Consider the following 21,526-nt stretch of genomic DNA (forward strand, 5'->3'; position numbering starts at 1 on the left):
TCAAAATTGCAACATCCATTGCCATTTCTGAACATAAAGATGATTCACTTTCACAATTCATAGCAGAATCAGTCACTAATAAATTCAGTTTTTCCTATGAAGTTTTCACCACTCCTAGGTTCAGCCGAGTGAAGGTCCCTTGGGTCACAAATAATTGCTTGTTTGAGTTAGAATCATATTTCACGGGAAGTGCAATTTACATCACTTTGTTGCTCGTCTGCAAAGTCACAATGACGCTTGGCTCTACCAGAACCAGGAATGTTTACAAAATCTTTATATTAGAATAATTATCTCATCCATTACTATGAAAACCACCTTTCAGATTTACGCCATCCTGATTTTTGTATTGTAAATAAACCCCAGAAGCACTCTCTTTTGCACAATTTGCTCATTTTCACAATATTAAAAATATGACTTTACACCCTTCATAGAACATAGAACAGTGCAGCAGAGGAACAGGTCTTCAGCTTACAATGTCCATGCCGAAAAGATAGGATGTTTCTACTATTTGAGAAAAAATATATCACACATCATAATAGGCAGCATCCTTTGGTATAGAACAACACGATAGTCCACTCCTGTGAACTTTCACACTAGGAGTTGTTAATTTCAGTCAGTCTACTTCAAACAGGATTCAAGGTAGAGACAAAGAAATCCCATAATAGGAGGAGAAAATTACCATTCACATTTCTTATTTAGGGCACAAGAGTCAGCCCTTCTAAGTTTAATCACAATTGATGTTAAGTAAAAAGTCGAATTGACAGTGGAACAGGCAGTTATATTTCAGTTTAAAGATAGAAGACTCCCTCCACACCTCCTTGGTTCACTCATCCCTTTCCACACAACCACCCTCTCCCCATGTACTTTCCTCTGGAACTGCCCAGATGTCCCTAAATCTCTTGCCTCACGTCCATCCGGGATCCCCAGAATTTCTTCCAGGTGAGACAGTGATTCACACATCTCCTCCAAACTCAACCACTGTATTTGGTGTTCTTGATATGGCCTCCTATGTGGTATCATCACTGATACCGAGCGTAGACTAGGTGAGCGTTTCGCTGAACACTTGGCACTCATTCCACCAAGGCCTGATGGATTTCCTGGTTGCTAACATTTTCCCTTTCCTTCCTATTCCCATGTTGACCTTTCCTAACTATTCCCATCTTGACCTTTTTGTCCTGGGCCTCCTCCATTATTAGAGTGAAGCCACAGGCAAATTGGAGGAACAGCACCTCATAGGTAGCTCTCAACCTTACGGTATGAATATTGAATTCTCCAATTTTAAGTAACTAATCTACAAATATACACATAAAAGTTTATTTTTCCTCCCCCTCGCTTCCTGTGTCCACCCTGGATCGCACAGATTTCTCCCCTTCCCCCTCCCCTCACACCTATATTCCTCTCCCTGGCTTCACAATTCTCACCCCTTTTATCCTTATCTCACACTTTTTGTCTTTTCATCTCTGGCCTTTGTCCAAACTATCTGCCTCGAAAACCTCACCTCACCTCACCTCACCTGTATCCATCTAACATTCACCAGACTTTGTTTGCCCCAACCTCTCCCCCAGCTGTCCTCTCTCCTTCCCCAACACCACAATCAGTCTGAAGAAAGATCCCAACTCGAGTTGTTACCCATCAATGTTCTCCAGAGATGCTGCCTGACCTGCTGAGTCACCCCAGCACATTGTGTCTGTTTTGTTGTTTAAATTAGCATCGGCAGTTTCTTGTATCTCCTTAAAGACAACTATTACTGAGTATACAGGTCTTCTGCAGATGACAACAGGAATCCTTTCCTGTGAACTGCTCGTAATCCGAATGGTTTGCATATCGGAAAAGCGACTCCCTGGCAATATATTGAAATAAAAGGCAGAGGCCAACAAAGGCACTGTGTGGTGTAACCAGGGACGTTTAACTTAACTCAACTCGTCCGATATCGCCTCAAACCAAGTTTACACACAGCAGTCTGCAAATCCTTCCTGCAGGTCTCCCAAATGCTTGATCGTATGTACAAGCTGTACATCGGTTGGATATTATAACACGGGAAGGACCATTGCAGTTAATGCCAGCATGTCACAGTTAATTACCCATGTGCTGCACAGTGAATTATACTATGACTTCCACTAAAATACGTTCATATATAAAGAAAGGGTCAGGATACTAAATAAGAAGAAATTGGTTGAAATCACATGTGGTCATACTGTATCATTCTTAGTGAAATAGTTATAATAATTGAATGCAAAAATAATTTGGCATATGTTTAGTTAAATATTGTCAAGTTGCATTTTCTTGCTGTAATTAGAATAGAATAGAATGCCATTTTATTGTCACTATACACATGTACAATGAGATTAAAAGCAGCTCGTACTCAGTGCAGACATGTAATTAGTTCAAAAAAACAAAAAACAAAACAAAGGGGGGGAGGGGGGGGGATAAGGTGCACAGTTCTGCGGCGCTATATACATATCTATAAAAAGACAATGGGTGAATAGAGTGAATAAATAGGATTCCTATATACAGTATGGGTTATTGCACATATTAAAATTATAGTTACAGTACAAATTACAGTAGGTGGATAGATGGAAGTCTGGGGGTTAGGCTGTGAAGTCAGTGCATGTGTGAGTTCAGAGAGGTTATAGCTTTTGGAAAGCAACTGTTCTTGAGTCTATTTGTCCTTGTTCTGATGCACCTATAGCACCTCCCTGAGGGCAGCAGGTCGAACAGGCCAAACGCAGGATGGGAGCTGTCCTTGATGATGTTCTTTGCCCTGCTGAGGCAGCGGGAGGTGTAAATGTCCATCAGGGAGGGGAGAGGGCAGCCAATGATCTTCTGTGCTGCCCTAACTACCCTCTGAAGCCTCTCCCTGTCTGCCATGGTGCAGCTGCCGTACCATGCTGTAATGCAGTATGTCAGCAGGCTCTCAATGGACGAGCGGTAGAAGGTCAGCAGCAGGTTGGAATCCAGGTTGTGCTTCCTGAGGACCCTCAGGAAATGCAGCCGCTGCTGAGCCTTCTTGATGACCGCTGTCGTGTTGTCTGTCCAGGAGATGTCAGCGGAGATAAGGACGCCGAGAAACCGGAAGGTGTTGACCCTCTCCACACACTCACCGTTGATGTATAGGGGGGCTAAGTCGGTGCTGTGCCTCCTGAATTTGGCATATGTTTAGTTAAATATTGTCAAGTTGCATTTTCTTGCTGTAATTATCTGCAGGAAGCAGAATGTTTCTTCCTGACATCTAAACATTTCTCTAGGCATGCAGCACTGGCTTTATTTAAAATATGTAGATTTTCATCTTTGGTCTGGCCTTCAAAAGGATTTTCATCACTCACTGTTTAGAGCTCCACATAGACCCGTTCTGGAAATGAATATCACCTTACAGTTGTGCTTGTGCAAATAACCTGCTGAGCACTGATAAAAGGATTAATACTGCAAAATTCTTAATATGGAAAATAACAAATTAAATTCTCATATTAAAATTACCACCCTCAAGGTATTTTCTTTCCCAATTTTAATTCCCCTCTGGTGTACTGCATAGATTGTGTCTGTTAATGATTAAACAAGTATTTCTCAGATGGCAACCTGATAATATGGGGCATATTTTTGAAAAAAAAATCTGATATATATTGACATATCCAGATTTATCCACATTATTTAGATTTAGAGTATTTAGAAAATAGGTGTAGGAGGAGGCCCATCGAGTCAGCACCGCCATTGATTGTGATCATGGCTGATCATCCACAATCAGTAACCAGAATCAATAATAGGTAGACAGAAGTGCGTGAGAAACTTAGTTGGTGCAGCAGCATCTATGGAGCAAAGGAAATAGGCAACGTTTCGGGCCGAAACCCTTCTTCGGCCCGAAATGTTGCCTATTTCCTTCGCTCCATAGATGCTGCTGCACCTGCTGAGTTTCTCCAGCACTTTTGTCTACCTTCGATTTTCCAGCATCTGCAGTTCCTTCTTAAACACCAGAATCAATAACCCGTGCCTGCCTTTTCCCCGTATCCCTTGATTCCGCTAGTCCCTAAAGCTCTATCTAACTCTCTTTTAAATTCATCCAGTGAATTGGCCTCTCCTGCCATCTGTGGCAGATAATTCCACAAGTTCACAACTATCTGGGTGAAAAAGTTTTCTCTCAGTTTTAAATGGCCTCCCCTTTATTCTTAGACTGTGGCCCCTGGTTCTGGGCTCCCCCAACATTGGGAACATTTTTCCTGCATCTAGCTTGTCCAGTCCTTTTATAATGTTATATGTTTCTCCTCTCATCCCAAATTCCAGTGAATACAAGCCAAGTCTTTCCAATCTTTCCTCATATGACAGTCCCGCCATCCCGGGGATTATCCTCATGAACCTATGCTGCGCTGCCTCAATAGCAAGGATGTCCTTCTTCAAATTAGGAGAACAAAACGGCACACAATACTCCAGATGTGGTCTCACCTGGGCCCTGAACAACTGCAGAAGGACCTCTTAACTCATATACACAAATCCTTTCGTTATTCAGATTCAGATTCAATTTTATTGTCATTGCACTTTTCAGTGCAATGAAATGGTATACCTTGCAGTCATAACATAGAATAAATAACAAAACACACACTCAACACAGTTTAACAGTGAGTCCACCAGGCACCTCCTCACTGTGATGGAAGGCAAAAAGTCCCAAAGTCCTTGTCTCTTCCCTCCTTGCTCTCCCTCAGCGCTGAGGTGATCCAGGCCTCCGACGTTGTGACCCCGCCGGGTGATGGTAATCAAGTCCCGCGGCTGAATCCGTGCTCCACGAACGGGCCAGTTCAAACTCCGTGGCCCGGGGCGGTCGGAGCTGCCGAAGCTGCCGCCCTCCAGCCCAGCGGACGAAGCTGTTGTTGCGGGAGCACCAGAAAAACAGGTCACCAACCTGTGACCTGCGAGCTCCCGACGATGTCGTCCACTGGCCCGCGGCCGAGCCTCTGAGGCAGCGCCGCCACTTCCGGAATATGAAGGTCAACATGCCTTTAGCTCTCTTCACTGCCTGCAGTACCTGCATGTTAACTTTCAGTGACTGGTGAACAAGGACACCATTTCCTTTTCCTAATCTGACACCATTGAAATAATAATCTGCCCCCTTGTTCTTGCTGCCAAAGTGGATAACCTCACATTTATCTACATGATACTGCACCTGCCATGCATCTGCCCACTCTCTCAACCTGTCCAAGTCACCCTGCAACATCCTAGCATACCTCTTCGCAGTTCACACTGCCACCCAGCTTTGTGTCATCTGCAAATTTGCTAGTGTTACTTTTAATTCCATCATCTAAGTCATTAATATATATTGTAAATAGTTGCGGCCTCAGCATCGAGCCTTGCAGCACTTCACTCGCCACTGCCTGCCATTCTGCCAGGGACCCGTTTATTCCTACTCTTTGTTTCCTGTCTGCCAACCAATTTCTGTCCATGTCAATACCCTTTCCCCAATACCATGTGCTCTAATTTTGCCCACTAATCCCCTGTGTAGGACCTTATTAAAGGCTTTCTGAAAGTCCAGATACACTACATCCACTGGCTCTCCTTCATCCATTTTACTTGTCACATCCACAAATAATTCCAGAAGATTAGTCAAGCAGGATTTCCCCTTTATAAATCCATGCTGACTTGGACCAATCCTTTTACTACTATGCAAATGCGCCCATATTGCTTCTTTAATAATTGACTCCAGCATCATCCCCACCGCCGATGTCAGGCTAACTGGTCTGTAATTCCCCGTTTTTTGTTTTGCTCCTTTCTTGAAAAGTGGGATAACATTAGCTACCCTCCAATCCACAGGAACTGATCCTGAATCTCTAGAACATTGGAAAATTATCACCAATGCATCCATGATTTCAAGAGCCACCTCCATGAGTACACTGGGATGCAGACCATCAGGCCCAAGGGATTTATCAACCTTCAGTCCCATTAGTCTACCCAATACTATGCTGAATGCAAATTTCTTTCAGTTTCTCCGTCTCCCTAGATCCTCTGTCCTCTAGTACATCTGGAAGATTGTTTGTGTCTTCCTTAGTGAAGACAGAACCAAAGTACCTGTTCAACTCTTCTGCCATTTCCTTGTTCCCCATAATAATGTCATCTGTTTCTGCCTTCAAGGGACCCACATTTGTCTTTATGATAATGAACTTGCAACTGTGAAATGTCCAAATTAATCCAGATCTCACAGCAACATATTCAAAATACACGAGGCCCCATGAGTTTATCTACTGCTGGTAATTCGTAGCCATCCCTCCTAAGAGAAGAGGATTGAAGTGTCATCACATAGCATGGAAACAGATGTTCACTGTCTTTCATTGAGTGAGATGCCAAAACCTCATGCCTCTTACTACGATTGCTATGTTGAAATGGAAAAATCCAGCTCCTATGGTAATTAATATGCCCATTTATGAGACCTGTTCAACACAATTTGCATTAATATCAAAAGTTCAACTGGTCAAAATAATAAATTATAAATGTTTATTTCGCCACACAACTAGAATTTAATTAGATTAATTACACTGGTCACATCATTGTATTTTCTGTATAACATAAAAGCATTTAAAAACACAATGCATCTAATTAAACAAAGGTGCAAACATATACATGCTACAAATCATGATTCATCTGTGCATGATATTAATTAGACTTTGCAACAAATTCAGATATCTTTACTGTATTGAAAATGTGCACGAAAAAACAAAATATACTCTGTAACCAACAGATATCATGAGCAAACCAAAGGGACAGAGGCATAAAGTTGTAAATGGTCAAAATGTAATGCATTTTAAAAATATGGTATCAAATGTTCCAATATGTTGAACATTTAGATAATTCAATGTCCAAATGAGTCTCAAAATCTGCAAGATGGCAACATTTATTTTCAATGTTTAGCAGTAACCATGACATTTTTTTAGGAGATTAGGTGGAGGTAAAAATATTTCCACAGATCATTTAGCAGAAGAGGAATTCATTTGCATAGTATCTTTTTGCTAAATAGACCAAAGTTTGTAATAAACTGCCAAACTGTAAAAAAAAAATGGCTCTATCACCCGCCCCACACTTTCAGAATATACAGGGCATTGAGAAAGTGTTCAGACCCCTTCACTTTTTCCACATTTTGTTACATTACAGCTTTATTCTAAAATTGATTACATTCATTTTTTTTATCATCAATCTACGCACAATACCTCATAATATAAAAGCGAAAACAGGTGTTTGGTAATTTTTGCAAAATAATTAAAAAGAAATAACTGAAATATCACATTTACGTAAGTATTCAGACCCTTTGCTGTGACTCAAAATTGAGCTTTGGTGCATCGTGTTTCCATTGATTATCCTTGAGATGTTTCTACAATTTGATTGGAGTCCACAAGTGGTAAATTAAATTGATTGTACATGATTTGGAAAGGCACACACCTGTCTACAGTTGACAGTGCATGTCAGAGCACAAAACAAGCCATGAAGACAAAGGAATTGTCTGTAGACCTCCGAGACAGGATTGTGTCAAGACACAGATCTGGGGAAGGGTATAAAACATTTTTTGCAGCATTGCAGGTCCCGAAGAGCACAGTGGCCTCCGTCATTCTTAAATAGAACTTTGAAACCACCAGGACTCTTCATAGAGCTGGCCGCCTGGCCAAACTGAGCAATCGGGGGAGAAGGGACTTGGTCAGGGAGGTGACCAAGAACCCGATGGTCACTCTGACAGAGCTCCAGAGTTCCTCTGTGGAAATGGGAGAAACTTCCAGAAGGACAACTATATCTGCAGACATCCACCAATCAGGCCTTTATTGTAGAGTGGCCAGACGGAAGCCACTCCTCAGTTAAAGGCACATGACAGCCCGCTTGGAGTTTGCAAAAAAGCACCTAAACAAGATTCCCTGGCCTGATGAAACCAAGATTGAACTCTTTGGCCTGAATGCCAAGTGTCACGTCTGGAGGAAACCAGGCCAACACCATACCTACGGTGAAGCATGGTGGTGGCAGCATCATGCTGTGGGAATGTTTTTCAGCGGCAGGAACAGGGAGACTAGTCAGGATCGAGGGAAAGATGAATGGAGCAAAGTACAGAGAGATCTTTGATGAAAACCTGCTCCAGAGCATTCAGGACCTCAGACTGTGGCGGAGGTTTACCTTCCAACAAGACAACGACCCTATGCACACAGCCAAGACAACGCAAGAGTGGCTTTGTGACAAGTCTGTGAATGTCCGTAAGGGGCCCAGCCAGAGCCCGGACTTGAACCCGATTGAATATCTCTGGAGGGACCTGAAAATAACTGTGTATCAACACTCCCCATCCAACCTGACAGAGCTTGAGAGGATCTGCAGAGAAGAATGGGAGAAATTACCCAAGTACAGGTGTGCCAAACTTGTAGCGTCATACCCAAGAAGACTTGAGGTTGTAAGCACTGCCAAAGGTGCCTCAATAAAGTACTGAGTAAAGGGTCTGAATACTTATGTAAATGTGATATTTCAGTTATTTATTTTTAATTATTTTGCAAAAATTTCTAAACACCTGTTTTCGCTTTTTTATTGTCAGCTATTGTGTGTAGATTGCTGATAAAAAAAATGAATTTAATCCATTTTAGAATAAGGCTGTAACGTAACAAAATGTGGAAAAAGTGAAGGGGTCTGAATACTTTCTGAATGCACTGTATAAACAGAAGTTGGGAGTGGGCTGTGTTTAAAACATGTTTTAAAAATTGGCCTCATATTATTATCTGCATTGTTCATTATAAGACACTGGAAATAATCACTAATTTAAAATACTACCAGTTGCTTCATTCATCAAACACCTCATATCCAGCAGGCATCCATGCAGTCATTTCCTTTCTAACACACTCCTTCCATAATTTATATCCACAAACAGGATTGTGACACCCAAAGCAATTAATCAAATGAAACTAACTTGAAGTGGTGAAAGGATAAAAGGAACAATTATTGTCTATACTCTGATAATATTCAAGGTACATATTTCAGATAATTCCTTTAATAATAAAAGCTAAAATAGACAAAGCCATCCAAATATCTGTCCAGTCTCCAGGTGCTCTATTTTATGTCAATAGACTGTCCTTTCTTATCTCGTCCAATGGGTAGCCGTGCTCTAATTTCAAGCCATGCTGTTTTCTTCCTGCTAGGCTAGTGGTAAATCCCCTAATATGTCCACATCAATTTGTCCACAACGGGCCTCTGCTGTGGACATTCTGAGATGCCACTGAAAGAGGACACCCTCATCCCTCATGCTCCTTTATGTATGTCTTGAGTGGTAGGCACAAGATTCATTGGTTTCAGATGGACCTCCTCTTAAGTAGATTTGGAAGGACTTTACTTGGAAGAACATTTCAACTCAAGTCTGAAGCAATGTGCAATATTATTGGTTTCCCTTGCATCAGTATCTTAACTTAGCTGCATCTAATGGAAATTCATTTTTACTGAATTAACTTTATGTAGCACTTATTTTCAACAGGTGATCTGAATCTGATCTAGTCTAGGTATCTGCATGGTGCATCTCATCCACTCCATGAATATTGTGGCCTGTTTGTAGAACTGATTTTCCAATGTACATTAGGCACACCGTTTCCAGTAAACAGGGCATTTGTACTTTCAGCTAAGCATGGTGCAGTCTGCAAAGCTTCAGTCATCTAAACCATCTTGGCTGTACTTTAACTTTTGTGTCGTCTGCCTCGTGTTTCACCACATGTACTTCCATCTACAGGCCCTACCACATTTCTGGTCTACCTTTGGAAAGTAATGCAGCTTTGTATGTCTGTACACATTTCTTGAGTTTCTCATGTAATAGACAGTCCTTCAAGCTGCACATATAATCCATGTGTCAGAACTTAAAATCTGCAAAATTATCTGGTCTTAATCATAACTGTTTAAGAAGTATCAAAGAATTCTTCCTGATCGTGGTTCTATTCAAATAACTGGTAGTGTTTTAACTGTTTCATTTCCAGGTCGGCTGCAATGTGCCGATAATGCATTGAAGGCCACATCCAGGGCCTTATCTGAAGCTTTATAATTCTGGCACAATTCCCTCACTCCAAAGACAAGCTGCTGTCTCACTTACGTGTCCTTGGCACGCTAATTACGCAACCTCGTGGTCGCGTTAAGGCGCGACGGTCCCGCGAAGGCCGCGCGCGACTTGATGCGTACGCACAGCCGTCTGGAGCGTGTGACGTCATTTGAAGATGGACACAAAATGCAGGAGTAACTCAGCGGGACTGGCAGCAACTCTGGAGAGAAGCAATGGGTGATGTTTCGTGTCGAGACTCTTCTTCAGTCTGAAAGAAGGGTCTTGACCCGTACTAGACACACAACCAATTCACACAAACATCTCTTCTCTCCCCTGCTCTCCATTTTTCTCCCGATGTTGAAGCCCCAGGCGGGCGATGGTAAGTCCCAAGACCATTTTAGGCCCCACTCCAGGCCCAAAAGTCACAATGTTGGAGCCCCCGGCAGGCGCTGGAATGTTCCGCAGCCATTAAAGCCGCGCCGGGCGATGCACGGCCCCGCTCCGGGTCGTTCCATCCCCGCGACACGGGCTGGAGAAGTTGCGTTGCAGGAGCTCCGGAAAGCGGTCTCTCACCCGCGAGCTCCCAATGTCCCATTCCACCGGACCTGCGGCTGCAGCTGGAGCCTCCGAGCTCCAGGGTCGGGCCGCAGCAGCGAGCCACCACCGCTCCCCACGTTCCGAGGCCAGCCAGCCCCATGATGGTAAGTCCGCAGTTCCACAGGCTCCGCGACTGGAGCCCCCGGGTCGTTCCGGCTGGAGGCTACTCCACGGTGCTAGGCCCCAACGACAACGGAGACCCGACAGGAAAAAGGTCGGGTCTCCCGCGCAGGGAAGAGATTTTTTAAAGTTTACCCCTCCACCCCCCCCCCCCCCCCGCCCCCCACATAAACACAGTTAAAAACAGTATTTTAAAAAAACACAACGACTACATTTAACTAGAAAAAAAAAGAAAAAAAAGACAGACAGGCTGTAGGGGCCGCTGCAACAGTGTCGCGCCGCCAACCGGAAATACCAGCTATCAGCCTGTCACAAGAAACAATCCGCAAATGAGGAAATGAGGAACATTAGGAAAAAATTTATTGTACACAAATGGATGTCACATGAGACACACGTTACAGCTTGGAAACCTAATTGAGATCCATAACTTCCATTTGTCTTTGGCAAACCAAAATTTCAAATAGCTCCAGGAATGGTGTTCAGTGTATATGAATTACTGCGCTTTCTGCTTTCTGAGCTGTAGGTCTGTATGCCACCCTAAATTTCTCTACCTAAATCCACTCCTTTAAGGCGCTTCCTAAAACTTGCCTCTGATCATACTCTTGCTTGGCAACTCCCATAATCCCTTAAAGCCATGGGGCATTTCGCTGCTTTCATTGTGATATATTATTCAAAGTATTCAAAGGTTTTTATTAGTCACATTCACATACACCGAGGTGTAATGAAGTGAAATGCTTTTTGCCATTTTGCAGCACACAACCGTAAGTTTAAATTTAATTTTGGCCACCTTTTGGAAGGGTGCCAGTCCCTTAACGTTATGGGGAAAACATGTACATGTATGTTTACGACATCCTATTGCTGTGATTACGATACGATACAATAAACATTATTCATCCCCAGAGGGAAATTGGTCTGCCGACAGTCACAACACACAAGGACTGTCGGCTGACCAATTCCCCTCCGGGATGAATAAAGTTTATCGTATCGTAATCACAGCAAAGGGATGTCGTAAACATACATGTACATGTTGCCCCATTACGTTAAGGGACTGGCACCCTTCCAAAAGGTGGCCAAAATTAAATTTAAACTTACGGTTAATATATCACAATGAAAGCACAATGAAATGTCCCATAGCTTTAAGGGATTATGGGAGTTGCCACCAGGCAACTGCCAACAAATAATTGTTGGTGAGGGAGGCTGTGTTCTGACTCCCTACCTTGTCTCCCTCTTTTGTGAAGGCATCTGGGTGTGGTAGACATGCAGATTCTCTCCTGACATATTACAGGTTGCAAGCAATAGAACAGCTGCCTTTTACATTCTCCAGCTAATCATCTCAGAAGAAAATAGCCTGCAACGGCAGTCTTAGGTTTCAGACACAGAGCTCCTTCCATGGGATGTTGTAAAGACCTTTCCCTGGCCTCCGCTATTCAGACATTACACTGTAACAGCACACCTCAGCTGCTCCCTGCCAAGTCAAGTCAAGTCAAGTCAAGTTTATTTGTCACATACACATACGAGATGTGCAGTGAAATGAAAGTGGCAATGCTCGCGGACTTTTGTGCAAAAGACAAACAACCAAACAACCAAACAAACTATAAACACAATCATAACACACATATTCTTTTACATAATAAATAATGGAAGGAAAAACATTCAGTAGAGTTAGTCCCTGGTGAGATAGGCCACGCAGGGACAAGCAAAGTATGGGTCCCGGGTAATCAGGGAGAGCTAAGGACTGCTTGCTCGACCATTCAAAATGCTGATTACCTCACCTGCTGCAGTTAGTTGACATAAGGTATTCCCACAGCTCAATGAAAAAGACAATATTTTTCTAACTCAGGACGGCATATAATTGAATAGGAATCAGTACATGGTGGTGATCCAGATACCATTGTCTTTCTTGGAAATGAAGATGAAACTGTTGGGAGGATGTGTTGAAGGCTTGGCAAAGTGCTACACTTTATAACTACGGTTTGCAAGTATGAAATGAGAAAATGTGTTCAACATGGAGGGTACCAACCTACCGAAGATAGACACAAAATGCTGGAGTAACTCAGCGGGACATGCAGCATCTCTGGAGGGAAGGAATGGGTGACATTTCGGGTCAAGAAGGGTCTCGACCCGAAACGTCACCCATTCCTTCTCTTCAGAGATGCTGCCTGGCCCGCTGAGTTACTCCAGCACTTTGTGTCTAGGCAGTTTGTTATGTTAGGTTTCATATCTCTTTAGAGTTGTCCTTATCCAGGCACGCGAGTAGTTTTCCAGCACACTATCAATTTGTACCTTAGGATTCTGAGCAGTGAGAAAGTGAATCGTTGCAGAGTCCCCAGCCCCTGATTTACTTTTACAGTCACAATATTCACATAGCTGATCTATTAACTTCCTGGTTGAGGAGCTGAGGGCAGTATAGATCAGTCACAACCTTATTGAATGGTAGGGCAAATCTGAGGGGCCAAGTGGCCAACTCCTGCTCCTATTTTCTTGTGTGTTGTTTCTCCTCCTCCAGCAACTCCAATGTGTTTTTTATGAGGTATTTTTTAAATCCTTTTAGCTTCTTTCAATTCTTAGAACCTACTGATGAGGTATGTTGGTCTGGTACAGTCAACTTCATTGTCAGCTGTTGTGTGGGACAATGGGTGGGTGGAGGAGATAGGTGGATGTGATAGGAAGGTAAAGTGAAAGGATGGACCCTGCAAGGTTCACATTGTGTGGAATGACCATAAACCACAATTGGGAGGAGATTAGTGCTCGTGTGCAATTATATATTCAAGAATCAGACTTTTTTCCCCCCAGGTTGCCAGCAACAATGCTCAGGAGACCAATCATTCATCCCAGTAGATTCCCGCTTGAAAGGGAAAGGATTAGCAATAACAACCCAAAGGGAAGTTATGAAATTCTCAGGGAAAGAGGAAGGAAGAATAGGAAACGTGAAAGCAAGGGTCGTAAAGGCAATTAAGACTGGAACAATAAGTTTTTATTTGCCAAAACTGAAAGTCAATTTCTGAGAAGACCTTCAACGATTTTATGATAAAGCTTGGAATGAAGTTTTGAAGAGGACTTGATTTGTACTGAACGCAACCAAGTCTTTATGCACAAAATAAATTGCAATTCAATTTATAGACAAATATCTTTTGGTATTGCACTTATAAATCTTGATTTTTTAGTAAAATTAATGAAGATCAGACTGTTGGGAATTGGGAAGTATTGCCCAAAAAACCTGCAAACGTTTAATTCATTGCATGCTTTCTTTTCACTGTCTGGAATGCACCATCTCTCCAGAGTGCTGCATATGGGTTGACAGTAAAAATCTGTCTGTTGGAGCTGTCTCTCATATTGCAGAAGGCACCTTAGGAACTGACAAGTGAGGCTTCCAAAACAAAAATTTACACAAAATGACTTCAATGATGATTGATATCTGGAATGCAATCCCCATATCCAATTTTAAATGAAAGATGTCAATTTTTCCAAAGTTTAATTTGCCAGTAGCCACAGCGAAAATAAATAAAACATACTGCCGGTGTGTCAGCCAATGATGTATGTAGTAAGACTTAACAGCATTAATCTTCAAAAGAAATAAAATATCCCACAAAATATTCATTTCTTCAGCTAAACCTTGTTATTTGAATAAAATTTATTTTTTGTTTATGTTTATCATTTGTGATTTGCTGCACATTTGAAAGGTAAGTGCTGAACGCAACAGATCTCCAATTGGACTAATAGCCCATCAACACTCGGTCTAAACAGCTGGACTGAGCAGGTTGCTCTCTTCCACTAATGCTCCAGGCAAACAGTTCAAGTGACAGACAAGAGGGTCACGACTGATCCAATGCTATACTTAAAAAACAGATATGTCAGGACGATCATGCTGATTTCTGGATTATACCTGGACCACATCTATATAATTAAAAGTCTCATCTTGACAACTTCCTGTCTGCGCAGTCTATTGATTTTAGAAAACAACGCTATCTGTATTGCTGTGATTTTTGGCCATCTTACTCACAGTCCTCCTCCGCTGAGCCAGCCCCGAGAATCTTTCCCATTGATGAAAAATAAAGAAGTTATGAGTGTTTAAAAAACCTTGAGATCAGCTGATTGGTCCTCTCGCCTGTCAAGCACACCGATGAAGGTAACTCCCCTTGCAGGGGGAGCGGGCAGGACTATAAAACCCCAGATGCCTGGACGTGAGTCAGTCACTCTGCAAGATCGTAAGGGAGAGGCCACAACTGTGATTCTAAGCTCATAATCAACTGAACTGTGAGTCTGCAATGTACTTGCAATAAATGATTTGTTAGCCCTTAATGACAATAACCATATAACCATATAACAATTACAGCACGGAAACAGGCCATCTCGGCCCTTCTAGTCCGTGCCGAACACGTATTCTCCCCTAGACCCATCTACCTGCACTCAGACCATAACCCTCCATTCCTTTCCCGTCCATATAACTATCCAATTTTTTTATTTTATTTTTTTTGAGTCATGAGTTGTTTGACCTGCTGCCCTGTCTCTGCTTGAAAGTGCAATGCTTAATTGAAAATGAAATGGCAATGCCACGAGTTGTTTGGCCTGCTGCCCTGCCTGTGCTTGAAACTGCAATGCTTTATTAGGTCCGACTGTGTTTGGAAGGAATAAATGCTTTATAGGTCCAACTGTTTGGAAGGAATAACTGTTTTTTTAAGTCCGACTGTGTTTGGAAGGAATAAAGGCTTTATTAGGTCCGACTGTGTTTGGAAGGAATAAATGCTTTATTAGGTCCGACTGTATTTGGAAGGAATAAATGCTTTATTAGGTCCGACTGTGTTTAGTGTCCCGCTCATTTCGTGGCTTCTGCTTAGTGGACAGGTCATGCTGATTGCGTAATTTCCGGTAAGTGCAGAGGTCACACTGATTGCGGAAGTGCCGCCGACTGCGGAAGCCCCACAGTGGAGAAGCCGCGCTCAGCCTCGCGAGTAGATTCAAGAAAGTTTACTGCCATATATATGGTGTGTGAGAGTGTGTGTGAGTGTGCATGTGTATGTGTGCGTCTGTGTGTGTTTGAGTGGATGTGTGTGTGTGTGTGTGTGTGTGTGTGTGTGTGTGTGTGTGTGTGTGTGTGTGTGTGTGTGTGTGTGTGTGTGTGTGAGTGTGTGTGAGTCTGTGTGTATATGTGTGAGTGTATGTGTGTGTGTGTGAGTGTATGTGTGTGTGAGTCTGTGTGTGTATGTGTGTGTGTGTGAGTCTGTGTGATTGTGGGCGTATGTGTGAGTATATGTGTGAGTGTGTGTGAGTGAGTGAGTGAGTGTGTGTGTGTATGTGTGAGTGTATGTGTGAGTGTATATGTGTGTGTGAGTGAGTGGGTGTGTGTGAGTGTGTGAGTGAGTGTGAGTGAGTGAGTGAGTGAGTGTGTGTGTGCGTATGTGTGAGTGTATATGTGTGTGTGAGTGAGTGGGTGTGTGTGAGTAAGTGTATGTGTGTGAGCGTATGTCTGTGTGTGAGGTGGAGAGTCTGTGTGTGAGTGTGTGTGTATGTGTGTGTGTATGTGAGACTGTATGTGTGTGAGTGTGTGAGTGTGTCTGTGTATGTATATTGGAATTGGTGGAGAGGTGGAATATTGCGTTGGGGGACCAGCCCTCCTGTGTGAAGCTGAGACCCAACAGGTCCCACTGAGTCTAGTGAAAAATAAAAGCAAATAGATTTTTGCGAACAGTTCAAAACAAGGGCTTACCAATGCCGCATTCTGAATCCCATTTCTTTAAGTTTTTGCTTTTGTTTATAAACTTGCCAGTATGTATTTTCAAGTTTAGGCCATATTAACACCAGTGCACAAGTGTACACAGTATTAAAATGAATAAAGTAGATCTAGCTTCATCATCAAGCATCATCTACTTGCAGGTATAACATGGGTTAATATGCACATTGGGAATTTTCTCCGAAAGCTGCTGGTGGAAGCATTGTTCAGTTAAAATAGACAACTGTACTGCAAACTTGTGCACATGTGCTCATTCCTTTCTATCATCAAACCAAAGTATCATATTACCTGCCTGAAACTGATAACAAAGTGTTGATTTACTTGTGGGAAGTCTTGTCTATGGAAGGTTAATCTTTAAATCTTGCCAGGTAAGAGAAAGCTCAGGGTTCAATTAGCATAGTGTCAATTTGAAGACGATGGTAAATTTAGATGACTTTTCCCACCAAGTTTTACTGTGGCAACACCTTGTACAACAAAGAAATTGCAACGAGTTTGGAGGGATATGGCCCAAACTAATTTTAGGAAGGGCATTATTGCTATGGAGAAAGTGCAGTGTAGGTTCACCAGGTTAATTCCCGGGAAGGCGGGACTGATGTATGATGAAAAAATGGGTCGACTGGGCTTGTATTCACTGGAATTTAGAAGGATGAGAGGGTATCTTATAGAAATATATAAAATTCTTAGAGGATTGGACAGGGTAGATGCAGGAAAAAATTTCCCGATGTTGGGGGAGTCCAGAACCAGGATCACAGTTTAAGAATAAGGGGTAGGCCGTTTGGGACTGAGATGAGGAAACACTTTTTCACCCAGAGAGTTGTGAATCTGTGGAATTCTCTGCCAGAAGGCAGTGGAGGCCAATTGAATGGATGTTTTCACAAGGGAGTTATGCCCCTGTCCCACATAGGAAATCTGAAAGGAAACTTCTGGTGACCATGCGCCCCACCCAAGGTTTCCATGAGTCGCCAGAGGTTTTGGTCACTCGCCTGGAAAGCCTCGACCGAAGCGTGAGCTGCATCTACTGACCAAAGATCCTACAGGATCTTTGCTACCGATTGCACACACAAACACATCGTGAAAGTGGGGGCCAGGGACAGCGGAGGAGCGCTGTCTGCGTGATGAAGAGGAAGGTAAACGACTGCCACAGAGCACGGTAAGTACTTTAGAGAGCGGGGGAGGAGGGGAGAAGGGGGAGAAGGAGAGAGAGAAGGGGAGGGAGAAGGGGAGGGAGAAGGGGAGGGAGAAGGGGAGGGAGAAGGGGAGAGAGAAGGGGAGAAGGGGAGGGAGAAGGGGAGGGAGAAGGGGAGAGAGAAGGGGAGGGAGAAGGGGAGGGAGAAGGGGAGGGAGAAGGGGAGGGAGAAGGGGAGGGAGACGAGGAAGGAGAAGGGGAGGGAGAAGGGGAGGGAGAAGGGGAGGGAGAAGAGGGGAGAAGGGGGGGGGAGAAGGAGTGGAGACAGTTTTAAGAAGTTTAATAATGTTTAGCGGGCATTTTACCTTCCTGCGGATCATCTAGGTCCTGAAAACTCCAATGAGCCAATCAAAATGGTCGGTCAGCGAAGGAGATGGCCTTCGACTGCCTGTAAGTAAATAGTGACCCCACTCCGCTGGCTTCGACCAAACGGTAACCTATTTTTAGTCGAGGCTGGTTTTGATTTTGTTGAAATAATCAAAGGAACATAGAAGAAGCCTCGACCACGCGGAAACCACTTTCGACCTTTAGGGAGAGTGACCAAAACCTCCGGGAACCTCATGAAAACCTTGGGTGGGGTGCAAGGGCACCAGGGGTTTCCGTTCAGGTTTCCTAAGTGGGACAGGGGCATTATGTTTAGCTCTTAGGGCAAAGGGAATCAAGGTTTATGGGGAAAAAGCCGGAACGGGGTTCAGATTTTGGATGATCAGCCATGATCACATTGAATGGCAGAGCTGGCTCGAAGGGCCGAATGGCCTACTCCTGCACCTATTTTCTGTGTTTCTATGTTCAGAAAATTAGATAGGTGGCATGCAACCTATCTTCGCTCCATTTCATGTAATGGTCATGTAAGGTTGTACCAAAATAAGATAAAGTTAACAGCAAATTTTCTTTGTTGCAGCAGAAAATGTGATAGTAATCAAAGATGCAATAGATATTTCACTGAACACCTCCACTCAGTCTGCCTAAACCTACCTGATGTCTGACTGTCCTCCTGATTTAATTTTATCTCTGTATGCCTTGTTGTCACCTTCCCCTAGCTAACAATGATCTAGTCTACATTTTCCTGTAACTGCATCCCCTTTGATGTCTCATTTTCACACCTTACACTTCCTTATCTCTGTGTCTCCCTCTCCCCTCATACTCCAGCAATACCAATTTCTGCTGCCAAACCGCTATGCTCACTTTTTGTTCTGCCATGTTGGAGAAATTTACCCAAATATTACACATTATTGCTCCTATTGCATAGATGATTTTAAATCTGACATTCAAAAAGGAGAAATAAGGATCACTTTTCCCACAATATGTCCACTCAGTTTGAACCACTCTTTAAAGAATAAGGAGGACCATATCTAAGGCAAGTAATGCAAGACTTCCAAATGTTTTTATAACCTTACTAATTTTAAATTTCTGAGAGGGTCTTGTAGTATCAACGTATGTATAACATTTGGCCTTTTACTAGTACAATGATCCACATGGCCACATTTGTTCAACTCTGGCAGCACTCATAAGTCTATGCTTATTTCATTAGTCTGAAGACAATAACAACCCAAGTTTAGGTTGTGAGTAAACAGTAAAATCTCATGCTATTTTCTAGATCATTCGATAATTCATATATTCTTTACATAAATTACATCAATGGGAATTTAATAAATTTGATAAACCAGGAAGACAGAAGAAAGGGGAAATGACAGACAGACATACACACACACTTTACAATTTAAAAAAATGGTATTTTAACCACTCAAGTATTTATTTGTACCAAAGTGGATCGGCATTAAACCTTCTTCACCTTTGCAATAGATCAGTTGATTTATATTCTAGATCACTATGTAGCTAGACCACATTTGGTTGTATATGTAGGTATTTTCAAGCATTATGGTCTGACCTTTGATATACTGGCACACCAGACACCACTGTTAGTTAAATACATTCCATGTGCAACTCTATTCTTATTATTTGCTTTTTGGAATAGCAACATGAAAGAATTTACAAACACCACATACATTCCTCTCTGAGGCTTACATTGAAATGATTCATATGCATGGTTGTACAGGATAGAGTGTATCATAAGGAAGGCTACGACGGGTTCTCCTCTGGAACAGCGCAACATATATCATTTCCTGCAGGTTAACATATTGTTCAAGTTGCCAAGGGAAAATAAGAACTCTGAATATTGATATGACTAAAAAAGCTGTAAATTTGGCAAACAGCACCAGAACATCTGGAGTCACTGAGGACCCGTCAAAATCAGGTGCCATTTGGATCTAGTCCTACAAGTTACACTTCCCCTCAGAGATATGCAGGTAACTGATCTAAAGCCAGTACAGCTGCTTCCAGCCTTGACTCCTCTCCTCCTTTATCATCGTATCATTCAATCTCATGGTCCTTTGCTGACATCATCACTGGAACTGATGCAATATACATTTGCTTACATTATAAACATGTTTTTTTTAACATATTGAAAATCGGCTCCACTTGGACCAAAGCATTAAATATTAAGACATTTTGGACAAGATTTTTTTCATAACTGAAATGAATGGAATGGAATACTTTATTGTCACATGTGACAGGTCCCAGTGAAATTATTTGTTTGCATACCCAAGGTTTGTAAATAGCCACCACATACGGCGCTGAGAAAGTTACAAAGTACCCCTGCCGCCTCCTCCTTTGTTCCCTCCCCCCCCCTCCCCCGTTCCGGGTCCTCCATTGGTCTCCTCCCCCCTCACCAGGTCCTCCATTGGCCATTGTTGTTCCCCCTCACTCACGGCAGTCCCCCCCCCCCCCCCACGCCAGGTCCTTCATTGTTCTTCCCCTTCACTAAGAGGAATCCAGCTCACTTCTTAATAATTTGTATCTTTTCTGTTTATCGAAAATTATCTCATCCATATGAAAAGGATTGCATATTAGAATTGCTATTTAAGAATTTCTATTTTTTTCATGCTAAAATAATATTATTTTCATGCAAAATAACCAGATGAATGGCATTCAGGAAGTGTTAACTTGAAAAATAAATATGGATTTGCGATTACCTGGACAGAGACCTCTCTGCATTACCCATTCACACAACCACACACATTGTGTAGAAGCTGATTACCATTGGTGTCATACTTACTATCTGAGAGCTCCCACAGCCGTGGGGGAAGATTACTGAAGTACTCATGGTTTAGAGCCAATAAAGCCGACAGTCTTTTCTTTGGGAAGCACTGTAGAAATTTGGAGGCAAGATCTTCCGCATGTGGCACATAATCTAGTCTGAAATGTAAGAATGCAAAAGAACATTGTAAGAATGTCAACCAATACAATGGTTTCGCTGCAAAATGGAACAAACTGTGGACACTACAAAGTTTACAAGAAATTAAAATATAAATGAAGTGCTGCGCAAATATTACTTATGTATATAAAAAAAACAATATTTTATCAGGTAAAAATGGCCTAATATTGTTATCAAAGCACCTTAAAAGCATAAATTATATTACTGTATCTCAAAAGTACCAAAACCTACAGGGACAAATGCAGCTCCCGAATCTCCGAGAGTATTTTGTATATTAATCAATCTGGAAACGTTTGTTAGAAGACAAAATACATATTTTTTTACAATCATGAAAAAAACCTAACAATTAGTTTGACTGTATCATTTTTAAGCTAGTTTATAAGGCTATAAGGCTATAAGGGAAAATATCACATGGTAAAAAAGCAGTTCAGTTTTTAAACTTTACATCAAAATAAATCACCTCAAAATCCTAGAAAAGTAACATTAAGTACAGAGGTAGTTCACAGGACATTGTTTTCATTTTGGCTACCCATCTACACTTTAAAGCGGAATCCTGAATTTCAATTCATTCCCACATTCCCCTTGCCAGTCAGTGCTCCTCCCTGGATTTATTTT

At 42.4% G+C, this 21,526-nt stretch overlaps 1 protein-coding gene across 4 annotated transcripts in view; it reads right to left on the reverse strand.

Moving 5' to 3' along the window:
• cdk14 (cyclin dependent kinase 14) overlaps positions 1 to 21,526 on the reverse strand; it is a 665,904-nt gene that overhangs the window by 126,471 nt on the left and 517,907 nt on the right. For all 4 annotated transcript variants that reach the window (XM_033012625.1, XM_033012602.1, XM_033012618.1 and 1 more), the window contains one exon: positions 20,753 to 20,892. In XM_033012625.1, the coding sequence (XP_032868516.1) occupies positions 20,753 to 20,892 (140 nt within the window). The remainder of the gene's footprint in view (positions 1 to 20,752; positions 20,893 to 21,526) is intronic.

The sequence above is a fragment of the Amblyraja radiata genome, chromosome 2 (assembly GCF_010909765.2).
Source record: "Amblyraja radiata isolate CabotCenter1 chromosome 2, sAmbRad1.1.pri, whole genome shotgun sequence".
In the NCBI taxonomy this organism is placed as follows: Eukaryota; Metazoa; Chordata; class Chondrichthyes; order Rajiformes; family Rajidae; genus Amblyraja; species Amblyraja radiata.